At 41.1% G+C, this 18,449-nt stretch overlaps 1 protein-coding gene across 2 annotated transcripts in view; it reads left to right on the top strand.

Annotated features, from left to right (window-relative positions):
- The window catches only part of LOC124864685 (ADP-ribosylation factor-binding protein GGA1-like), a 15,611-nt gene extending 589 nt beyond the window's left edge, over positions 1-15,022 (top strand). Inside the window, exons 2-17 of one of the 2 annotated variants that reach the window (XM_047359559.1) lie at positions 2,341-2,425; positions 4,434-4,509; positions 4,629-4,727; positions 4,802-4,949; positions 5,117-5,217; positions 5,328-5,408; positions 9,963-10,100; positions 10,207-10,288; positions 10,417-10,527; positions 10,633-10,779; positions 10,898-10,971; positions 11,078-11,265; positions 12,506-12,717; positions 12,878-13,047; positions 13,288-13,398; positions 13,846-15,022. In XM_047359559.1, coding sequence (XP_047215515.1) covers positions 2,341-2,425; positions 4,434-4,509; positions 4,629-4,727; positions 4,802-4,949; positions 5,117-5,217; positions 5,328-5,408; positions 9,963-10,100; positions 10,207-10,288; positions 10,417-10,527; positions 10,633-10,779; positions 10,898-10,971; positions 11,078-11,265; positions 12,506-12,717; positions 12,878-13,047; positions 13,288-13,398; positions 13,846-13,956 — 1,934 coding nt within the window. In that variant the 3' untranslated portion in view covers positions 13,957-15,022. The remainder of the gene's footprint in view (positions 1-2,340; positions 2,426-4,433; positions 4,510-4,628; positions 4,728-4,801; positions 4,950-5,116; positions 5,218-5,327; positions 5,409-9,962; positions 10,101-10,206; positions 10,289-10,416; positions 10,528-10,632; positions 10,780-10,897; positions 10,972-11,077; positions 11,266-12,505; positions 12,718-12,877; positions 13,048-13,287; positions 13,399-13,845) is intronic. The other variant, XM_047359560.1, reaches the window with a different exon arrangement.
- The last annotated feature ends 3,427 nt before the right edge of the window (positions 15,023-18,449 follow it).

Below are 18,449 nucleotides of genomic sequence, written 5' to 3' on the forward strand. Positions count from 1 at the left end.
AACTGGACTCTTTATTATTATAATTATTTATTTTTCTTCCGTCTCCGTTAATGCGGCCCGAACCGCTGCGTGCACCCCCACAATATATACATCAAAACGACCGGCTCGGTCCCGTGAGGTGTGCTGTTACTTTTATTGGCGTTTCGAGTTACCATGGCGACGTAATTAATGAAAACCACCCCCCAAAATCCCATAGGAATGAATGGAGTCAGGAGAGGAAGGAATCCTCAAAATTCACTGTTTTTGAGGCTCTACTGTATCGCCATACTTTCACCTAGAAACAGTTTAACTTTCAGTTTGTAGGAAAATCCGCCGGCTCTTCAGAAGTGAAAACGGTTTGTTGATAACTGCTACGGTTTCTCTAAAATTAGACTCCAAGCGACACAAAGTTTGCGAGAAAATCACACTCTTAACAGTGGAGATGGCAGTTACTAGAGTGTAAAAAGAGGGGATTTTTTCAGGAAAAATGAGTTTCAACTGCCACTCACGGCCACAGACTTCGCTCTACAGTCACAATTTTCGGTCAGATTGTAGGGCCGGGCCTCTGCTTTCACACAATAACTTCAAAATTGTTCCAAGTCTCATAGTTTTCTGTCAAACACCCCTCCATCGCCAAGAGTCAGTACATTTCTGTAGGCCTTCTCCCATGTATTTTCAATGAGAGCTTGACCTGTAATCCATGAGTGACACCATTTATTTCCATAATCATATTTTATACTGTGAATGACATAGAGCTATGAAAATCTCCATGATTGGGGACGAGGGATAGCTGTCGCCCACAGTTTAAAAAAATTTCATATACCATGTACGGATTCCCAGATATTAGACTTTGTTCAGGAGCAGGTTCAGGCATTTCTGTCTTTTTCTCCATTTTCCTACTCTTTTCACCTTGTGTTGTGCCTTTATTATTATATTTTCAACAGAAATGTGTTAATATTCTCGATCCCCTGTCCGTTCTGATAAAAACGGTCCAAGAATGACATCGATCGCCCCTACGGTTTCAGAGTTATGGCCAGTTGTTCGGGAGCATGCGCCTCCATGTTATAAAGCCTAGACCAGGGGAGACAGAGAGAGAGGTGCTGCGTGAGTGAGAAACAGCAGGTGTCAAGTTACACTGACGCTCTTTGCTGATTGGCTGATTCATTCCTCACTGTTCTATTTATAGCTCTGTGTATCTCCTACTGTATATGTCTGGATGTGATTCTGTCTTTCTTTCTGCCTCTCTGTGTCTCACACACACACCCACACACACACACATACACCCACACACACACACACTCCCACACACACATGCATGGATTACTATCTTTCTGAGGACTTTGCATTGACTTTCATTGATATTCATTCATTTCTATGGCTTAAACCTGACCTGACACCTAACCCTTTGACCATCTTCATAGGAGGCAACTACATGGCGGCCATGTTCTGTGGGGAACTTAAACAGCATGTACTGCTGTTCCAACACCCACACAACAGTGATTAACCCTAAAGGGCAATTTCTTTTATCAACCCTCCATGCTTACTAATGATTATTTAAAGCTTATAATAACATACACTATGGTTTTAGAATAGCATGCTCTACAAAATAAAAGCCTTTAAACAATAGATGATTGCAGGAGTGGGCTTCACACTAATGTTGGAGCTCACCCAGTGTTGGCCTTTTAAAAAAAGGCTTACTGAAAATTTCAAAATAAAAGCCTCAGTCTTCCAGAGTTACTAGTAATATTTTAACCTGATAATAGCATAGACAATGAATTTTAAATAGCAAGCTGCAGTCCGAGAAGCACGCACCAAGAGGCAGGCCCCGTCTAATTTTTATTATTATTGCCCTTATTATTTTTTTTTATTAGAATAAACGTTTTATTGTCTAAATTACCAAATTAAAGCAGGATTTGCCTGCCAGTTTATTTAGTTTTTTTTTTTTTTTTTTTGATAAACTTGCATACTAGAACAAAACTGTCTGAATTATCTTTAACAACTGTTATTATATTGTATAGATTTTTTTTTAATCAGTGTAAATATTTTGTAGTATTTCAACTTTTTAGTTTTGTTGGAGGTTGGAATTATGTTTTTATTTGCATGACAATAAGCTAAGGATTTGTAACAGTGCTTATGTAAAAAATGATAATTTCATAGGGGGTATAACAAATAAAATGACATTTGTTTTAAATGAATACATATTTTAAGGAAGGCATTAGTTACACATGGAACGTTGTATTGACAGCCTTACTGTAACCAAAGTCCCAGCATTTGCGTTGAAATGTTGGGGTAACAAAGCTTTTGCAATGCATTTTTGTTCACCTTACTGTCTGTTTGGTTCGTCTTTTGTTGACATTTCAGACAGAGCCACAAATCCACTTAACAGAGACACAGATTGGAGCAGTATTCATGCCTTTTGTGAGCAGCTCAACAATGATTTGGAGGGGTAAGAGAAGAGTCACGAAGCCATATTGATGTTTGCAAGTTATTTTCAAATGTTGATCCAACTATTGTTGTTTATAAAATCTTGGGAATCCAACTGTGGAAGTCTATACAGACTTAAAGACTCCCCTTGAAGTGGAATGCATTAATATATTCTTCATTGCTCACTACAAGGAGAAAGAAACACTCATTTAGACTTTTAATATTGAAATACAAGTTGTTTTAAAAACCCCTTTTTCAGATTTTGTCACATTACAACCGTAGGTCAATGCACTTTGTTTGGGAATTTATGTGAAAATCCAACAAGAAGTAGTCAATTGTGAAGTAAAGGGAAAATTTTTCATGGTTTTCAAACCTTTTTTCAAATAAAACTCTGAAAAGTGTGTTGTGCATTAGTATTCAGCTCCCCTGAGCCACTTTTCTCTACAGTTACATTATTTTGACATGTCTCTACCAACTTTCAATTGAATTAACTTTAAATCAAAAATACTAAATCCCAAAGAGAAATTAAATAATGCACATTTTGCTACAGTGATAATTATGCTACAATTTACATAAAAAGAGACTTAAGTTTTGTCCTGTACCTTTTTATAATAGCGAAGTCAGATTGGATGGAGAGCATTGATGAAAAGCACATTTTAAGTCTGGCAACAGATTCCTCATTAGATGTATGTCCAGACTTTGAGTAGGCAGTTCTAAGACATGAATATGCGTTGATCTAAACCGTTCCACTGTAGCTCTGGCTCCAAGTTTTGGCTAATTGGCCTTTTTGCAAGGTGAACCTCTGCCTCAGTCTCGAATGTCTCCAACAGGATTCCTTCCAGGATTGCCCTGTATTTAGCTCCATACATCTTCCCATCAACTCTGATCAGCTTCTCTGCCTCTGCTAAAGAAAAGCATGACCACAGCATGATGCTGCCACTATTGTGTTTCACTGTGGGGGGATATGGTTTCAGGATGATGTCCAGTGTTAGTTTTCTGACACGCATAACATTTCACGTGTGGATCAAAAAGTTTAGTTTCGGTCTCGTGTGTCCAGAGTTGTTTTCTAACAAGGTTGAGTCCTTCGCAGAACAGTTCTTTACTAATTAGGCGACCTCTGCAGCCATTTGGCTGTGCTTGATTTTATTTAGCTAGCATTATAACAGTAAAGGTTATTTAAAAAATCATAATACATAATATTACTTCCTTTTATTAGAGTGAAACCAATATGTAGGGGACAGTTAAACCCTTATTTAGAACAAAATAGAATTTAAAAGTGTCACTTCCCTGGTGGGCAAAACAGTAGGCTAGATACCACTTAGTATATATACTAATAGCCTTTATTGAAGTATGTACCTTTGATTCAGTTGTGAAATAATTTTATACTGTTTTTATTTGCCAGTATGCTGTTGCTCTACTATTTAGTAGCCATCTGGTAATTCATGCTGCAGTAGAACGGAGCATTACGTGGTGCTGCTTCACTGTTGTTGATCCAGGAGCTTTACTGACCTTTTTAAGTTTCTTGTAATCATCAGGGTCGTAGTGTTAGCTTGTAGCATTAGCACAGCTAGTATGTGGTATTGTTCAGCATATAGGTTTTTACCTGTCTGTCTGACTCATAAGGAAAGTACCTCCGAAAAACTATTTTGTTTGCCGTGTTTGCTAAAGAGGGTCGCATAGGTTTTTTTTTTTTCTGGATAATGTCACCATGTTAGCAGAGTTTAAAACTTCCAGCAGCAGCTCATTGGTTTGGTCAGGTGGAGCTGAGAGGAGGAGCTGAATGTCTCTGTTATTGCGGTGCTGTCGCCAGTCAGTTTATATCAATTTTGACGCGAGTGAGTATATATGAATAATACGTTTTTTATAGCAATTATAGCGAATTATCGATTATTTTGACAACCCTAGTTCTAACACGTCAAAATCTGTAAAAGTTCAAGTGATATTAATACTTTTCCAAGGCTGTATGGCCACTGAACTTGGATGGTTTAAAAAGTTCTCTCCTGTAGCTTGAGAAATTACTTCTGTTGCAGACCTCAGTTGGCCACCAGGCTCCTGGCCCATAAAATCCAGTCTCCTCAAGAATGGGAAGCCACGCAGGCACTACTGGTAAGTTAAGACCCACGCTAGGCTCCGCCACTCAGAATTAGCTGTCTTTACACTATAAACTGTTTTCTACACCCAGCTGTTCTTTTTTTTACGACCTGTATCTACTGTTTCAACACAAGGTTTTGGAGATGTGTATGAAAAACTGTGGGAAAAGGTTTCATAGTGAAGTGGGCAAGTTCCGCTTTCTCAACGAACTCATCAAAGTAGTTTCACCAAAGGTAAGACTTTTCAGAATGTGTCAGATTTGGTCAGTAATCTTTTGTTTGTCCTGGGTAAACTAATAAATATGCAGTTTTCTCTTGAATCTCATGCTCAGTATTTAGGCTCTCGCTCTCCAGAGGCAGTAAAAAAGAAAGTTCTGGAGTTGATCTATAGCTGGACGTTGGCGTTGCCTGATGAGCCGAAGATCTCAGATGCCTATCAGATGCTAAAGAAACAAGGTAGGAGGCTGTGAGCATTAAAATGAGTGGAAGTTATAACGGCACATACTGTTTTTAAAGCTTAACAGTATGTTTTATATTGATTAGAAAAGCCAAAGCAGCTCGTAACTCTTGTCTTGAGAGATTTTAAACCCGTTTCTTGTTCTTACTCTGTGTCTGTAAATCAGGTATCATTAAGCAAGACCCAGAACTGCCCCCTGACAAACTTCTAAACCTTCCTCCACGCAAACCTAAAAATGCCATTTTTGAGGATGAGGAGAAGTCAAAAGTAAGGATCTTTCTAACAATTATCAAAATGAAACAGTTAATTTAATGTGGTAAAAAGCCATTTGTATGTTTTAAACTGTTAATAACTGATTCTGCTGTTTCCTTGAATAGATGTTGTCTCGCCTGCTAAATAGCTCCCACCCCAAGGATCTAATAGCTGCTAACAAACTCATCAAGGAAATGGTCCAAGAGGTAGACTCTCTTTTTATTATTTCTGCTACGTTATGTATCACATTTCCTGTTAATTGTACATTTACTAACCAACCATGAGGGTCAAGCTTTTTAATGCTGCTTTTTAATCATTCTTTCTTCCAAATGAAGTGATTCATACAACGTTCCACTTTGTTGAATTTTACAATCAAAAATTGGGTGCACAGTTTTGAATTTAATACAGATTTTGTTTACTTCAAACTGGATATAAACTTGTACATACAAGCTTAAATATGTACCTGCACCCCACTAATATTGGGTTAAATGTTTATTAGCAAGTTGCAGAGAACCAACACACCTATTCTGGCCATCAGCAAGGTTCTGCTGTGATTCTGGCTGGATATTTGACCACTCTTTCTGATAGAGTTGGTTGAGTTGGTTTAAACTCGTTTGTGTCTTGGTGCAGAACTGGGTTTTAAGCATAGTCCATACATTTTCAATAAAGTTGAAGTCTGGGTCATTACAGAAGTTTAATATTAGCCTGCTTCACCCATTCCAAAACCAGTTTTGGTGTGTGTTGGGAATTGTCTGGTTGGAGCACCTAACTGTATCAAAGTTTCACTCAATTCTAGAATTGCGCCGCTCAAGGTGGCAGCAGGTTGGAGTAGCTCTGTTACTTTTGATTCAGATTTATTCTTTTTTGGGAACTATTCCTCTTGTGGTGGATACAGTTGATTTTTTTTTTTGGATGACTGTCCACTCCAGTGTCGGATGCTGTGCAGCTTGGAGGATTTTTCTTAATACTTTCTATTTTTGGACATTTGTTATGATGCATTGCCATGGCAACGGGATTGTTTCTTACAACCGGGAGCAGTTGATTAATATCTCAAAAGCTCAAATAATACTTCGGCTACAACCCCAAATCCCTGATGAGTTGAAAAGGAGACGCCGTGGATGCAGAGCAGGGGCTAAGAGAAGAGAGAGAAGGAGGAAGTTCAAACCATCTCTTCCGTCAATTTTGATGGGCAATGTGAGATCGTTGGGAAACAAGTTGGATGAACTCCAAGCCCTACAAAGGACCCAGCCAGAGTACCGGGCATGCAGTATCATGTGTTTTACTGAGACATGGCTGCAGGATCATATCCCCGACTCCAGCGTCTCTCTGCTGGGCTTTTTAACCATACGAGCAGACAGAGATTTAAAGAGGAACGGCAAATGTAAAGGAGGTGGACTGGCAGTACTTGTGAACAACAGATGGTGTAATCCAGGACATGTTACTGTGAAGTGTCATCTCTGCAGTCCAGATATTGAACTGTTAGCAGTAAGTTTTCGTCCATATTATTTACCCAGAGAGTTCACCAGTGTTATTTTGGCAACAGTTTATGTTCCACCTTCCGCTGTTGCTGACACTGCATGTGATGCCATCAGCTCAGTTGTTGCTAAGCTACAGACACAAAACCCCAATGCTTTTGTGGCAATTTCTGGTGATTTTAACCATGCTTCACTCGCTGCTACACTTCCAACGTTTCAACAATTTGTCAGCTGCTCTACCAGAGAAAACAAAACATTGGATTTGTTTTATGCAAATGTCAAGGACTCATACATCTCTACAGCAAGACCTCCTCTAGGTAAATCAGATCACAATCTTGTTTTTCTCTGCTCGAAATATAAGCCCCTTGTTCAGAGGCAACCTGTAATAAAGAGGACTGTGAGAAAATGGTCACAGGAAGCTGAAGACGCTCTGCAAGGTTGCTTTGAGGCTACAGACTGGGATTCACTGTGCCAGCCAAATGGAGAGGACATCAATGCCATGACTGAGTGTGTAACCGACTATATAAACTTCTGTGTGGATAACAACATCCCCACCAGAACCGTGAGATGCTTCCCCAATAACAAACCTTGGATCACCAGTGACCTGAAGGACCTGCTTAACAAGAAAAAAAGAGCCTTCAGAGAGGGAGACAGAGAATTATTGAGGATTATACAGAAGCAACTTAAAGTCAAGATAAGAGACAGCAAGGAGGTGTACAAGAAGAAGCTGGAGAGCAAGCTCCAGCAAAACAATATCAGAGATGTGTGGACAGGGATGAAGAAGATCACAGGCTTCAAGCAGAAGGATGATCAGACCAATGGAGGTCTGGACAGAGCCAATGAACTGAACACATTCTTCAATAGGTTCAGTTCAGAAACAAGCTTCGCATCCTCCTCTCCTGCTCACAGCCAAACAGACATCCCACCCTCCTTTGACCCACAGGACCCACAGCTGTCCAGTAACACCTCACATTTTTTATCTTCCACCTCAGCCCTAGAATCTTCTGCTTCTACATGTTTGCCTTCAACCATATCAGAAGATGCTGATGCTTCCTTTGCTTCCCCCTTCCACCTGTGTGTCTCAAGAAGTCAGGTGAAGAGACAACTGGAGAGACTGAATAGGAATAAGGCTGCAGGTCCAGATCATGTCTGCCCTAGAGTCCTGAAGGCCTGTGCAGAGCAGCTCTGTGGGATTCTGCAGCACCTCTTCAACCTTAGCCTGGCCCAGAAGAAGGTTCCGGTGTTGTGGAAGACCTCCTGTCTTGTTCCGGTACCAAAGAAAACTCACCCATCAGTCCTCAATGACTATAGACCTGTTGCCCTGACTTCCCACATCATGAAGGTCCTAGAGAGACTCCTGTTGGCCCACCTGAGTAAGCAAACAGTAAACCATCAGGACCCCCTTCAGTTTGCTTATCGCTGTGGAGTTGGAGTTGAAGATGTCATCATACACCTGCTTCAACAAACCCACTGTCATCTGGACAAAGCCAGCAGCACTGTGAGGATCATGTTCTTTGATTTCTCCAGTGCATTTAATACAATCCAACCTGATTTGCTTTGTCAGAAACTCCAGAAGACTCAGGTGGAGGCCTCAACAATCTCCTGGATCAAAGACTACCTGACAAACAGACCACAGTTTGTGAGACTGAAGGGTTGTGAGTCTAACCAGGTAGTCAGCAGCACAGGAGCACCACAGGGGACTGTACTCTCACCATTCCTTTTCACTCTGTACACCTCAGACTTCCAGTACAAGACAGACTCCTGTCATCTGCAGAAATACTCGGATGATTCTGCAGTTGTGGGGTGGATCAGAGATGGACAAGAAGCTGAGTACAGGAAGGTGGTGGACTGCTTTGTGGCATGGTGTGGAAACAATCATCTAATTTTGAACGTGACTAAAACAAAGGAGATGATTATAGATTTTAAGAGAAACAGGAATAAGTCAAAAACTATTTCCATCATGGGAGAAGAAGTGGAGGTGGTGGAGGAGTATAAATACCTCGGTGTTCACCTGGACAACAGACTAGAGTGGAGATGCAACTGTGAAGCCATCTCCAAGAAGGGACAGAGCAGACTGTACTTCTTGAGGAAGCTTAGGACCTTCGGTGTTTGCAGCAAGATGCTGCATATCTTCTACAAGTCTGTTGTGGAGAGTGTGATCTCTTCTACCATCATCTGCTGGGGTAGCAGCATCAGAGACTTAAAAAAACTCAACAAGCTGATAAAGAAGGCTGGCTCTGTTCTGGGGACTCCTCTGGAACCTCTGGAGATCATTGTGGAAAGAAGGATTCTTCATAAAATGAAGAACATTATGGAGAACCCTGAGCATCCTCTTCATGAGACTGTCCTACAACAACAATGTCTTCAGTCAGAGGCTTCTTCAGATCTGCTGTAAGACGGAGCGCTACAGGAGATCCTTCCTGCCCACAGCCATCAGCATCTACAACGGCTCTTTGAAGAAACCTTCATAATATGAGCTACAACAACATTTAATTTCCCTTTGGGATTAATAAAGTATTTTTGAATTGAATTGAATTGAATTGAATCTGACCCAAACTCCTACTTCTGAGGGTAGCAGATTACCCGCATATTTAGGAACCACCAAGGCTCAAGCCTGTCATTAACTAGAAACAGCTGGAACACCAGTGGCTCAGTTTTACTTCAACACGGACTGAGAGTTCGCTGACCAAGAAACAAGCTTCAGAATACACACCTTGAAGCTGGTCGAGACAAAGATTGAGCTAATTACCCACAGTGACAAGAATAACGTTTGGAGAAGTCAAGATGAGGGTGTCAAACCTAGAAATGCTGAACTAACTGTGGCGTTAGTGGCGGTAGCATCATGCTGAGGGTCTGTTTCACCACCAATGGTTCTGGTGTTTAACACAAAGAGGGTAGAGCAATGAAGATGGACGACTTCAACCAAATTCTTAAAACTTCATCTCAAATCGCACTTGGGCACACCTTATTAACCAAATATTAGTGAAGATGTCTTTTTGAGCCTGTATGCATAATTTTGGATGTGACTGGATTAGACAAAATGCACAATAAATTCAAATTTTGTACCCAATTCTTTTTAAAATACATTCAAGTTATCACCCTGGAAAAAGAAATGTTCAAGTGTTTATTTAAGACCTTAAATTAATATGACATTCATGCAGAGCAGTGGATGGTGTCTTCTGATGGCCACTATTAGGCCGCCTTCAGCATTTGTGGGAGTTAGTAAAGTAGTGCTCCCAGGTCAATGGTTAAAACTGACAGAGAAAATCCTCGTTGTCTATTTAGGATCAGAGGCGAGCGGAGAAGGTGTCGAAGCGGGTGAACGCCATCCAGGAGGTGAAGGAGAGCGTCGCTCTGCTGACTCAGCTTCTGCAGGACTACGACAGCACGACTACCAATCAGAGCAACGCTGACCTGATACAGGTGAAGTAAAACCCTGATGCTTTGAGTCAGTGGGCTCTTGGGTTTGTTCTTTCTCACACGCAGCTGCAGCTTGATTTGTAAACATGAAACCTTTCTTTGCCACCAGGATTTGTACCAGCGCTGTGAGAAGATGAGGCCGACGTTGTTCAGGCTAGCGAGTGACACGGAAGACAACGACGAGGCTCTGGGTGAGCGGCGGGCTTTTTCTTCAACTATTAAGTAGTTTGTGAATGAGGAGGATCCATCTTTGTTTTATCAAAACGTTTGTCCTGAATTATGTTCGAAATAATCAGTCATTTCTCGTGCTTCTGCACAGCTGAGATCCTCCAGGCCAACGACAGCCTGACTCACGTCATCAACCTCTACAAGCAGCAGGTGAAGGGGGAGATTGTGAACGGAAACACGACAAATGCAACGAAACCTGCTGGTGGGTCAAGAACAGAGGCAGAACTGAAGATGCACAAGAGGAAATTCTTGTGTTTAGGAGTTTGGAGTAAGCCCACTAATATGCTGTTGTTTTGTGTGGGTGCAGGGACAGCACTGCTAGATCTGTCAGGATTGGACACTTCACCCCAGTCACCCCCTTCCTTCCCTGAGTTTCCCACTCCCACAGACAGCCTCAACGCTCCCTCACAGGAGACGGGAATCAGCCTCCTCGATGATGAGCTCATGTCACTTGGTAACATCCTCTCAGGGTGCTGTTTTGTTTTTTCTAGAAAGTCACATTACGGGGCTTCTGAATTAAATCTGGAGTTTTTTGACACATTCTAAACCATGAGTCTTTGTGTATTTCGAAGGTTTAAGCGAAGGAACACACACCTCCAACCCCCTGTCACAACCAGAGGACTCCACAGCGTGGGATTCCTTCCAGGTGAGGGGTGGGAAAATGTTTTACAACTGTGAAGCTGCTCTAATTGCTTTTAAAACCCACCACACCAATTTAGAATTCATGGTTAATCCTCACTTTTACCTTGCAGTCCTCTGACAGCATTGACGCAGATGTTCAAGCAGTGCCTATTCTCCTCCTGAGCCCAGACCTTCCTCCTCACTCTCAACCTCTTTCATCTGGCTCCAACACCGGGAACTCAGCTCTGGATGAGCTGGACCTGCTGGGAAAGACTCTGCTGCAGCAGTCCCTGCCACCGGAGTGTCTGCAGGTCAAATGGTAATTCAGTTGAAAAGTGGTTTGCTTTTAGCATGCACACTGCATGGCGGGAATGACCTAGAGACGCTGTGAAGGGGAGGGAATGTAAGAGCTCACAGCACACTCTCACTTTGGACATCTGCCACAGATTTTCTTCAGTCTTGCTGTTTAACGTTCATATTGCTTTCCTTTTACCCCATGTGGCTGGTGACATATTACATAACTGAAAAACAGCCAAGTAGGCTTGTTTATCTTTCTTGAGATCCTTCCTCTCCTCCCTCTGCCCCATGTTTCCCTCTGGAAGCCTGTAAGGTGGCTTCTGACTCATCTCCAACAGAAGATCTTCTGCTCTGAAGGTCTTGTGTTTATAGAAATGCAGAGACCAGAGAAGCAGACTCAAGTCTGAGACTTGGAGGCGAGCCTCACTCCAATTGCAAAAACAAAGACCTGAGACTTGACTAGGTCCAGGACTCGAGTTTTGTGAAAAGTCCATATCTTCTGTACCTCCTGTAAAAATAAGCCCTACACCACAGCGCTGACAGTTGATGTTCATGTTCTCCCATGAAAGGTGAGTTTCTCTATTACCAGCGGCTGTGAGGTTTAATAGTGTAGTATCTCAAAGTGAGCTGAACAAGATTATCTTGCCTCCAACATCTTGCCTCTGTGTTAAGCTTTGGGCATTTTGAACAAAGACACTTGTTAAAATGGAACCACTTCCTGTTTGTTCAGTAATGCCACATTCTCTCATTCACCCAGTTCAGAAGACCTTGGTGTTTTATAATTAACGTGTATCTGAACATGTTTACTGTCGTGACTCGATAACAGAGGTTTTAAATTAACGGAGCAACGCCGCTGGTAATATCTTCAGCCTTCTTGTTATCTGTCACGATCTTGCTCTTATGCAGCCTGAATGAACCACAGACGTGTCTCAACATGTTGTAGAAGACCTGGATTTCTATTAAACAGCTTCTCTCTGCTTTCTTTGACCTTTTTAAACAGGGCGCTGTAGCTAAGTTTTCTTCATTCAGGAAAAACTTGCGAACGAAGTGTTGTTGACAGTGCCTAGTATGGTGTGTTCACTAAGGGGGGAAAAAAACTAGATTTCTAATTGGAGTTCTAAAAAAGAGAATTGTTTCATTATTTATGTGTTACTAAAGTCTGTATAATCTTTAGGAAATGGCCTCAAAATGATCCGAGTCTACTCAGTGGGTGTATTTAAAGCTATCATAAGTAGGTCAGCTGCTCATCTTTCTTCTTCAAGGGACAAGCAGCAGTCCAAGCCAACTCTGAGGGATCTCCAGAGCAAGTCAGGAACCAACGCCAGTACACATCCTGTCGTACCCTTTGTGTCCGGTCATCCCGCTCCCATCCTCGGAGGCACGCTGCTGGACAAATCTCCGACTGACTCAGAAGCGCCCTCCCCAGAAGTTACCCTGGCTAATGTTTTTGTACCACTAGAATCCATAAAGCCCAGTAAGTACATATAGTTGTCTTGCAAGATTGATTCATTATGCAATCTGTTGTTTATTTTGTATAATTGTTTTTGGGGGTCAGATTTTGTTCATTTCCCAGTATTGTTCTGCTGCCTGAAACCGAACCAATATATGCTCCTTCTTACTGTCTCCTCCTGCAGGAAGTCTGTTACCCATAACTGTGTTTGACGGACACAGTCTACGAGTTCTCTTTCACTTTGCTCGTGACTCACCTGTGTCTCGACCCGATGTTTTGGTGGTGATCATATCCATGCTGTCCTCAGCCCCTATTCCTGCCACCAACATACACTTTGAAGCTACAGCTCCAAAGGTCAGCAGTGATGAACTACAAAACTTTTCTCTCGTCTGATAAATGCTGTACAGTACCTTGGCTTACTATATGCAAGTACCCCTTGACCTTTACATTTACTCAGTAGATGATTTCTGATGTTATTTAGGGATATCAGAGTGAAGGTAGTGGTTTGCTGGGGGTTAGTGGAAGATTTATGCTGTAAAAGATTCTCAGCAGATTGTTTCAGTAAAGATTGTTGTTTTTGTTTATTATTTTCAGTCTGTGGGAGTGAAGCTGCAGCCTCCATCAGGATCTGAGCTCCCAGCTTTTAACCCCATCCTCCCCCCTGCTGCCATCACGCAGATCCTGCTGATAGCCAACCCTAACAAGGTAGTTACAGATCTATTAAGATTAGATTGCACCGAGTCAGGTGACTCTTGCATGGACACACCAGAGCTGTATGGTCCCCTTCCCCGTCTGTCGCTTCACCCTGCCTGTCAGCTGGCTTAAAGAAAGCTACTACACTTTTCCCTCACTAAAAGAAAACTTGGCTGTTGCTTGAAAACATCTATAAAGTTTTTGTTTTGGCTTTAGTTTGTGTATATAAATTCCACATATGAATTTATTTTTCTAAATAAAAATTAAATCACCTGGTAGAATTTTTTTGTTTAGTTTATATGTAAATACCTTGAAACCCTGGTATTTTTACTCAGTTATCACTGTTAGAATATGATACCGATCCCATGCCGGGTCATTACCTCTCCATCTTAACTGGGATTTGCTGACCCAGCCAGTAGTATCTGATAGTCTAACTCCCTTCTTTTCTGTGTGATTTAGGAGAAATTTCAGCTGCAGTACAGACTAACCTTCTCCATGGGCGAGCAGGAGCACAAGGAGAGCGGCAGCATAGAACAGTTTCCTAATTCGGAGAAGTGGGGGAACCTATAGCACCTAAACACAACCTGACAGACTTTCTGCTTTTGGACTCAGCCTTCCTCCCCTTTGAAATGCTCCAACTCAGCCCGTCTTCAGACCCGGTTTCTTTGCAGTCATATTGATGTACAGTACATTTGTTGAACGGTAATGTTTTTACCGCTTATACTCACACAGTTGGTGTGACGTGTGTCTGCTTTGCTCTAAATTAGCCGTTTTTGTCCGGGTCTAGTTGGTTTTTATGTGGCTACATTCAACCAGGCCTGCAACTGCTTGTCATCACATTTTGAAAGGAAGAAAACAAATGTGTGCATGTTGCTCATTCGGTCTGCTTTATCCAGTTTTTTTATCCTTTTTTCTAACTTGTCTGGGTTTGCCTCCACGTTAGCATGCTCTACAAACATGGGAGAAATCTTGGAAGATTCCTGCACCAACGAGCTACATTTGATTAACTTTTTGTTGTGTTTTATTTTTGATTACTTGCTTCTTCCTCAGTGGCTGAGTCACTTTTTGATTGCACAAAGAATGATTATTCTGACTGTACTGTTCCCCTTCATCCTGTGTAATGAACAAAATCTACTGTAACATGAGAGCTGTGTATTTCCTGCCATATGTGCCTATTTTGCTGTTGTATTATTTAAGGTTTTAAGTTTTTGACTGGATTTTTCCCCCGTCATCTGTTACATGTTAATCATTAGATCTGCTGTATACATCTTTATGTATTCAAACACTTTGAGTTACAGTGTGATTGCTTCGGGTTTAAGTTAATATAGAAACATTTATTGGGTAAAACTGAAGATCAAACTTCAATATATGCAAAATGAGCTGTACTCTGATGCTCTTTGTGCAAAGCATTTCACAGACATATTAGACTTGTTTTTAAATCAGTGATGCATGGTAGCTGTGCCCCCTCACAGCCTCTTAACCACATTCCACTGCATTAATTCCTTGTAAGAGAGCTCTGCAACGGACAACACTATTCCTTTAGTTGTGTAAATTTGGTCTGTGCATTGTAGCAGAGCGCAACGATAGATTCTTTCACATGGAAAATAAAGTTGTTTTTTTTTCTTGGTTATCTGAAGAATTTGTCCTGATTGTAGTAAGTATCCAAGTTCTACTTCTGTAGAGGGAGACGCTATGCACAGAAGCTCTTAACCAGAGATTCACAATGCAAACAAAATGACAACCATATTTTACAGATGGTATGCATGATGATTAAATTGCACCATCATCTTCCTCACAGCCTGGGACCTAGGGCCCCCATCAACCCCTGGCAGCAGGCAGGGGACCAAGGTATTGAGGGCACATAACCATCCCAGCTGGTGAGCTGGACCCTAGGAGGTCAAGAGTGCCCTGTGTAGCCCCAGCAGCCCACGGCCAGCTGAAATATCCCCAGGAGCCCACTAATCCAGGCTGTGGCCTGAGCAAAAACATCCCACCAAGGGGGAACAGCGCATCACAATTATGCACTAATGTTGGTCTGTTGTGACTGTAGTTGTAGTGTGACAAAATATGAAAACGTTTTAAGAGATCCAAGTACTTCTTCATATTCTGTGAATACACAACAAATACAGTACCATCAACGATACAGTCAAAGTTGGGATAATTATAACTGATGACAAACTTCCTCCACCACTTCACAATGAAAATGGAGAGCCTGTAGTAACAATGTTTCAGGTTCTGAGAGAGGAAGACCAAAAGCAGAAGTTAAAACAAATGTCTCTGTTGTAGATTAAGGTGTCTTGCAGCTCAGGATTTTAAGATTAACAATACCCTGCAATAATACCCTACACTGAAAAGTATCACCCATGAACTGATTAACGGCAATGATAAGGTGTAGCAGGAAAATGACTTACAAATTGGAGCTTAATGAGCCCAAATAATGAAAAACATTCAGCAAACATGCAAATGGTTTACTTGGAGTCTATGGAGTCTAAAATTCAGATGTTTATTTTTAATCCCTAAGAGGTCTTTGAGACATTTTGTGCCATTTGAATTTTAATTTCCAAGCTGTGCTGAATGGATGGCTCTTAATTAAACTAGACAGTTATGTTAAGATTTGATTGTGAACTACGAGCTATCTTATTTTTTGTCTACAAGGCTGGCGCTACTTTTCCCGTCTTCCCAAGCGAGCCGTAAAATTTTGCACTTCAACTGCTTTCTGTCGGGGGAACGAGCTATAGAAACAAGTGTCAGTGTGTGTGTGTGTATTAGGAAAATTATTTTTGTTTCATGTTAACTCATGCAACAAAGACAGTGTAGCTATGAACATACTGGCCTTTAAAGGGTTAAAATCCCACAAATATTCTAAATATGTTATATATGTATGTACATAGTTTTAGGAGACTGGCATGTTTTAAGTGGGAAACTATTAATATATACATATTTGCAGCTGATTTGGGCACTTTTTTGTCAATAGTGGCCAGTATGTTTAGATTTTAGATGAGATTTTAAGTGTTAACATAACAGTTTGTGTAAAAGGATAAGCAACATATCAAGAAACAATTATATTATCAACTAAATAGACCTGAGGTTTGTTTCTTATTACAGCTGACAAAATCAGTCTGAAAACCATGATGGTTATATATAACAAGACTTACTTTGAGGGCTGGCAGAAGAGAAAACAGAGAAGGGGGCGAGGGATGGTGCTTATATGTCAGACTCTTTGCCCCTTACCATCTCCTGCCCTGGCAATGTTGCAGGGATACAAGAACAACTAAATGGACTCATACCTGCCATTTTATAAGTGCCAGGTTCAGATTGTATTTTTTATTTGAATGTGATGAAGCTTTTCTGCTAACTTGCAATGGTAACCTAAATAATCTAATTTGCTCCTAAAACAACTTACTAAGTCCTGTTTTTGCATAACTGAACAGTGGGGATGAATACGTAATATCTGAGAACTGGGACAGTGAAAGGGGCTGATTTTCTGATAGGTTTTCTTTGTAGGTTGCTCCAAATGCCACCCAGAACATTTCCGATGGCAGTGGAAACACAGTTCAGCTTTTCAAATCCAATAACAAGAAACAGGCTCTAAAGGGGAGGATGGGTAGAGATTGCAAAAGTATGCTACAACAAATTTGATCTTTTTTTGGTTTTATGTGATAGAACACAAAGTACAGCAAAATTATCAACTGAAAGGAAATGAGAGTTTTTGTATAATGTTATACAAATCTGAGTCTGACAAGTGTGTTATCCATTTGCATCCATCCCTTTTTACTCTGATACCCCTAAATTAAATCCAGGGCTACCAACTGCCTTGAAGAGTCACCTAATTAGCTCAGCATTAATGCAGGTGTTCTGTCTCAGAGTTGGTTAGAGAACAGTTGTGAACAAACACCATTTTGAAAACAGGTCAGGTATAAAGCTGGTGATAGTTTAAAGCATAGTTGATAAAACAATATCTGGAGTTTGAAACATCTACCAGACCACTGTTTAATCTATCATCTAAATAATAGTAAGAAGCCAGCACAACTGTAAACCTTAAGAGGGATAGTCATCCACCTAAACTAACTGGCAGTACTGGTCAGAGGTAGGTAGGAGATACTGAAAAAAGAAAGAAATCAGCAGTAAAAGAAGATGTGTCTCACTGCTAAGGTCTTCCTGGATCCAATCTGAGAGATGCCCAGCATGCCTGTCCCTCAGAGGGCCAGAGGGAAACCCTGCGCCCTGATGGCCGTAGATTCCCCAATGTTCTGCTACATTAGGTAATCCATCACATATTCTGAGTGGAAACATAATGGACATTTCGGTCCAACACACCCTGAGTCAGAGGTTGCAGCTAGAGCAATGTGGCTCTCTGCCCAGGGAAGTACGGCCGCAGTTGCATACCTGACAGGTTTTCCTTGGAATCCAGTCTATTGGAATAGATCTCCCAATGGGAAAGGTGTAAGCGCAGTAAGAAAATATTAAATGGATGGGTTTGGTGCCCAAATAACGGGTGATTTCTGTTTTTCCAAGGGGTCTGGACTGAATTTGACCTTTACTTTAAAAGGTTATATATTTACACAGGTCAGGCCTCATGTGGCTTATATTACATTGAATAGACTCTTTTAAGATTTATGAAACTTTTATTCTACTTGTGGGACACACAAAAAGGCAGTTTCAATGCTTTTTTTTTGGAGAAGCACCTAAAATCGAGACAAGCATAAAAGGACCAATATATGGACTGCTGAATCCTGGACTCAATAATTAAAGATCAAGGATTGATCGTTTGAAACTATCATCCATTTATAATTAAACATTTTTTAGACTTAGGGCGACAGTTGTCCATGAACCGCCACTGGTTGCAGCTGCTGTGTAGCTCCTTAGTGAATTGGGGAACAAGAGCTTATTTACCGACTTACCAGAAAACTGTACCTTATGGAAGGTGCCGCTAGAAATTAAATGTTTTAATTGCATGTCAACCAGCGAAGAAAAGCTGCTGTGATTGGCCAAATTTCCTACAAACCCAATTAATGATTGAGGTTTTTTTATACCAACCTGGCATACACATTTTTCAAAATAAT

This window comes from Girardinichthys multiradiatus, chromosome Y, assembly GCF_021462225.1.
Source record: "Girardinichthys multiradiatus isolate DD_20200921_A chromosome Y, DD_fGirMul_XY1, whole genome shotgun sequence".
Classification (NCBI taxonomy): Eukaryota; Metazoa; Chordata; class Actinopteri; order Cyprinodontiformes; family Goodeidae; genus Girardinichthys; species Girardinichthys multiradiatus.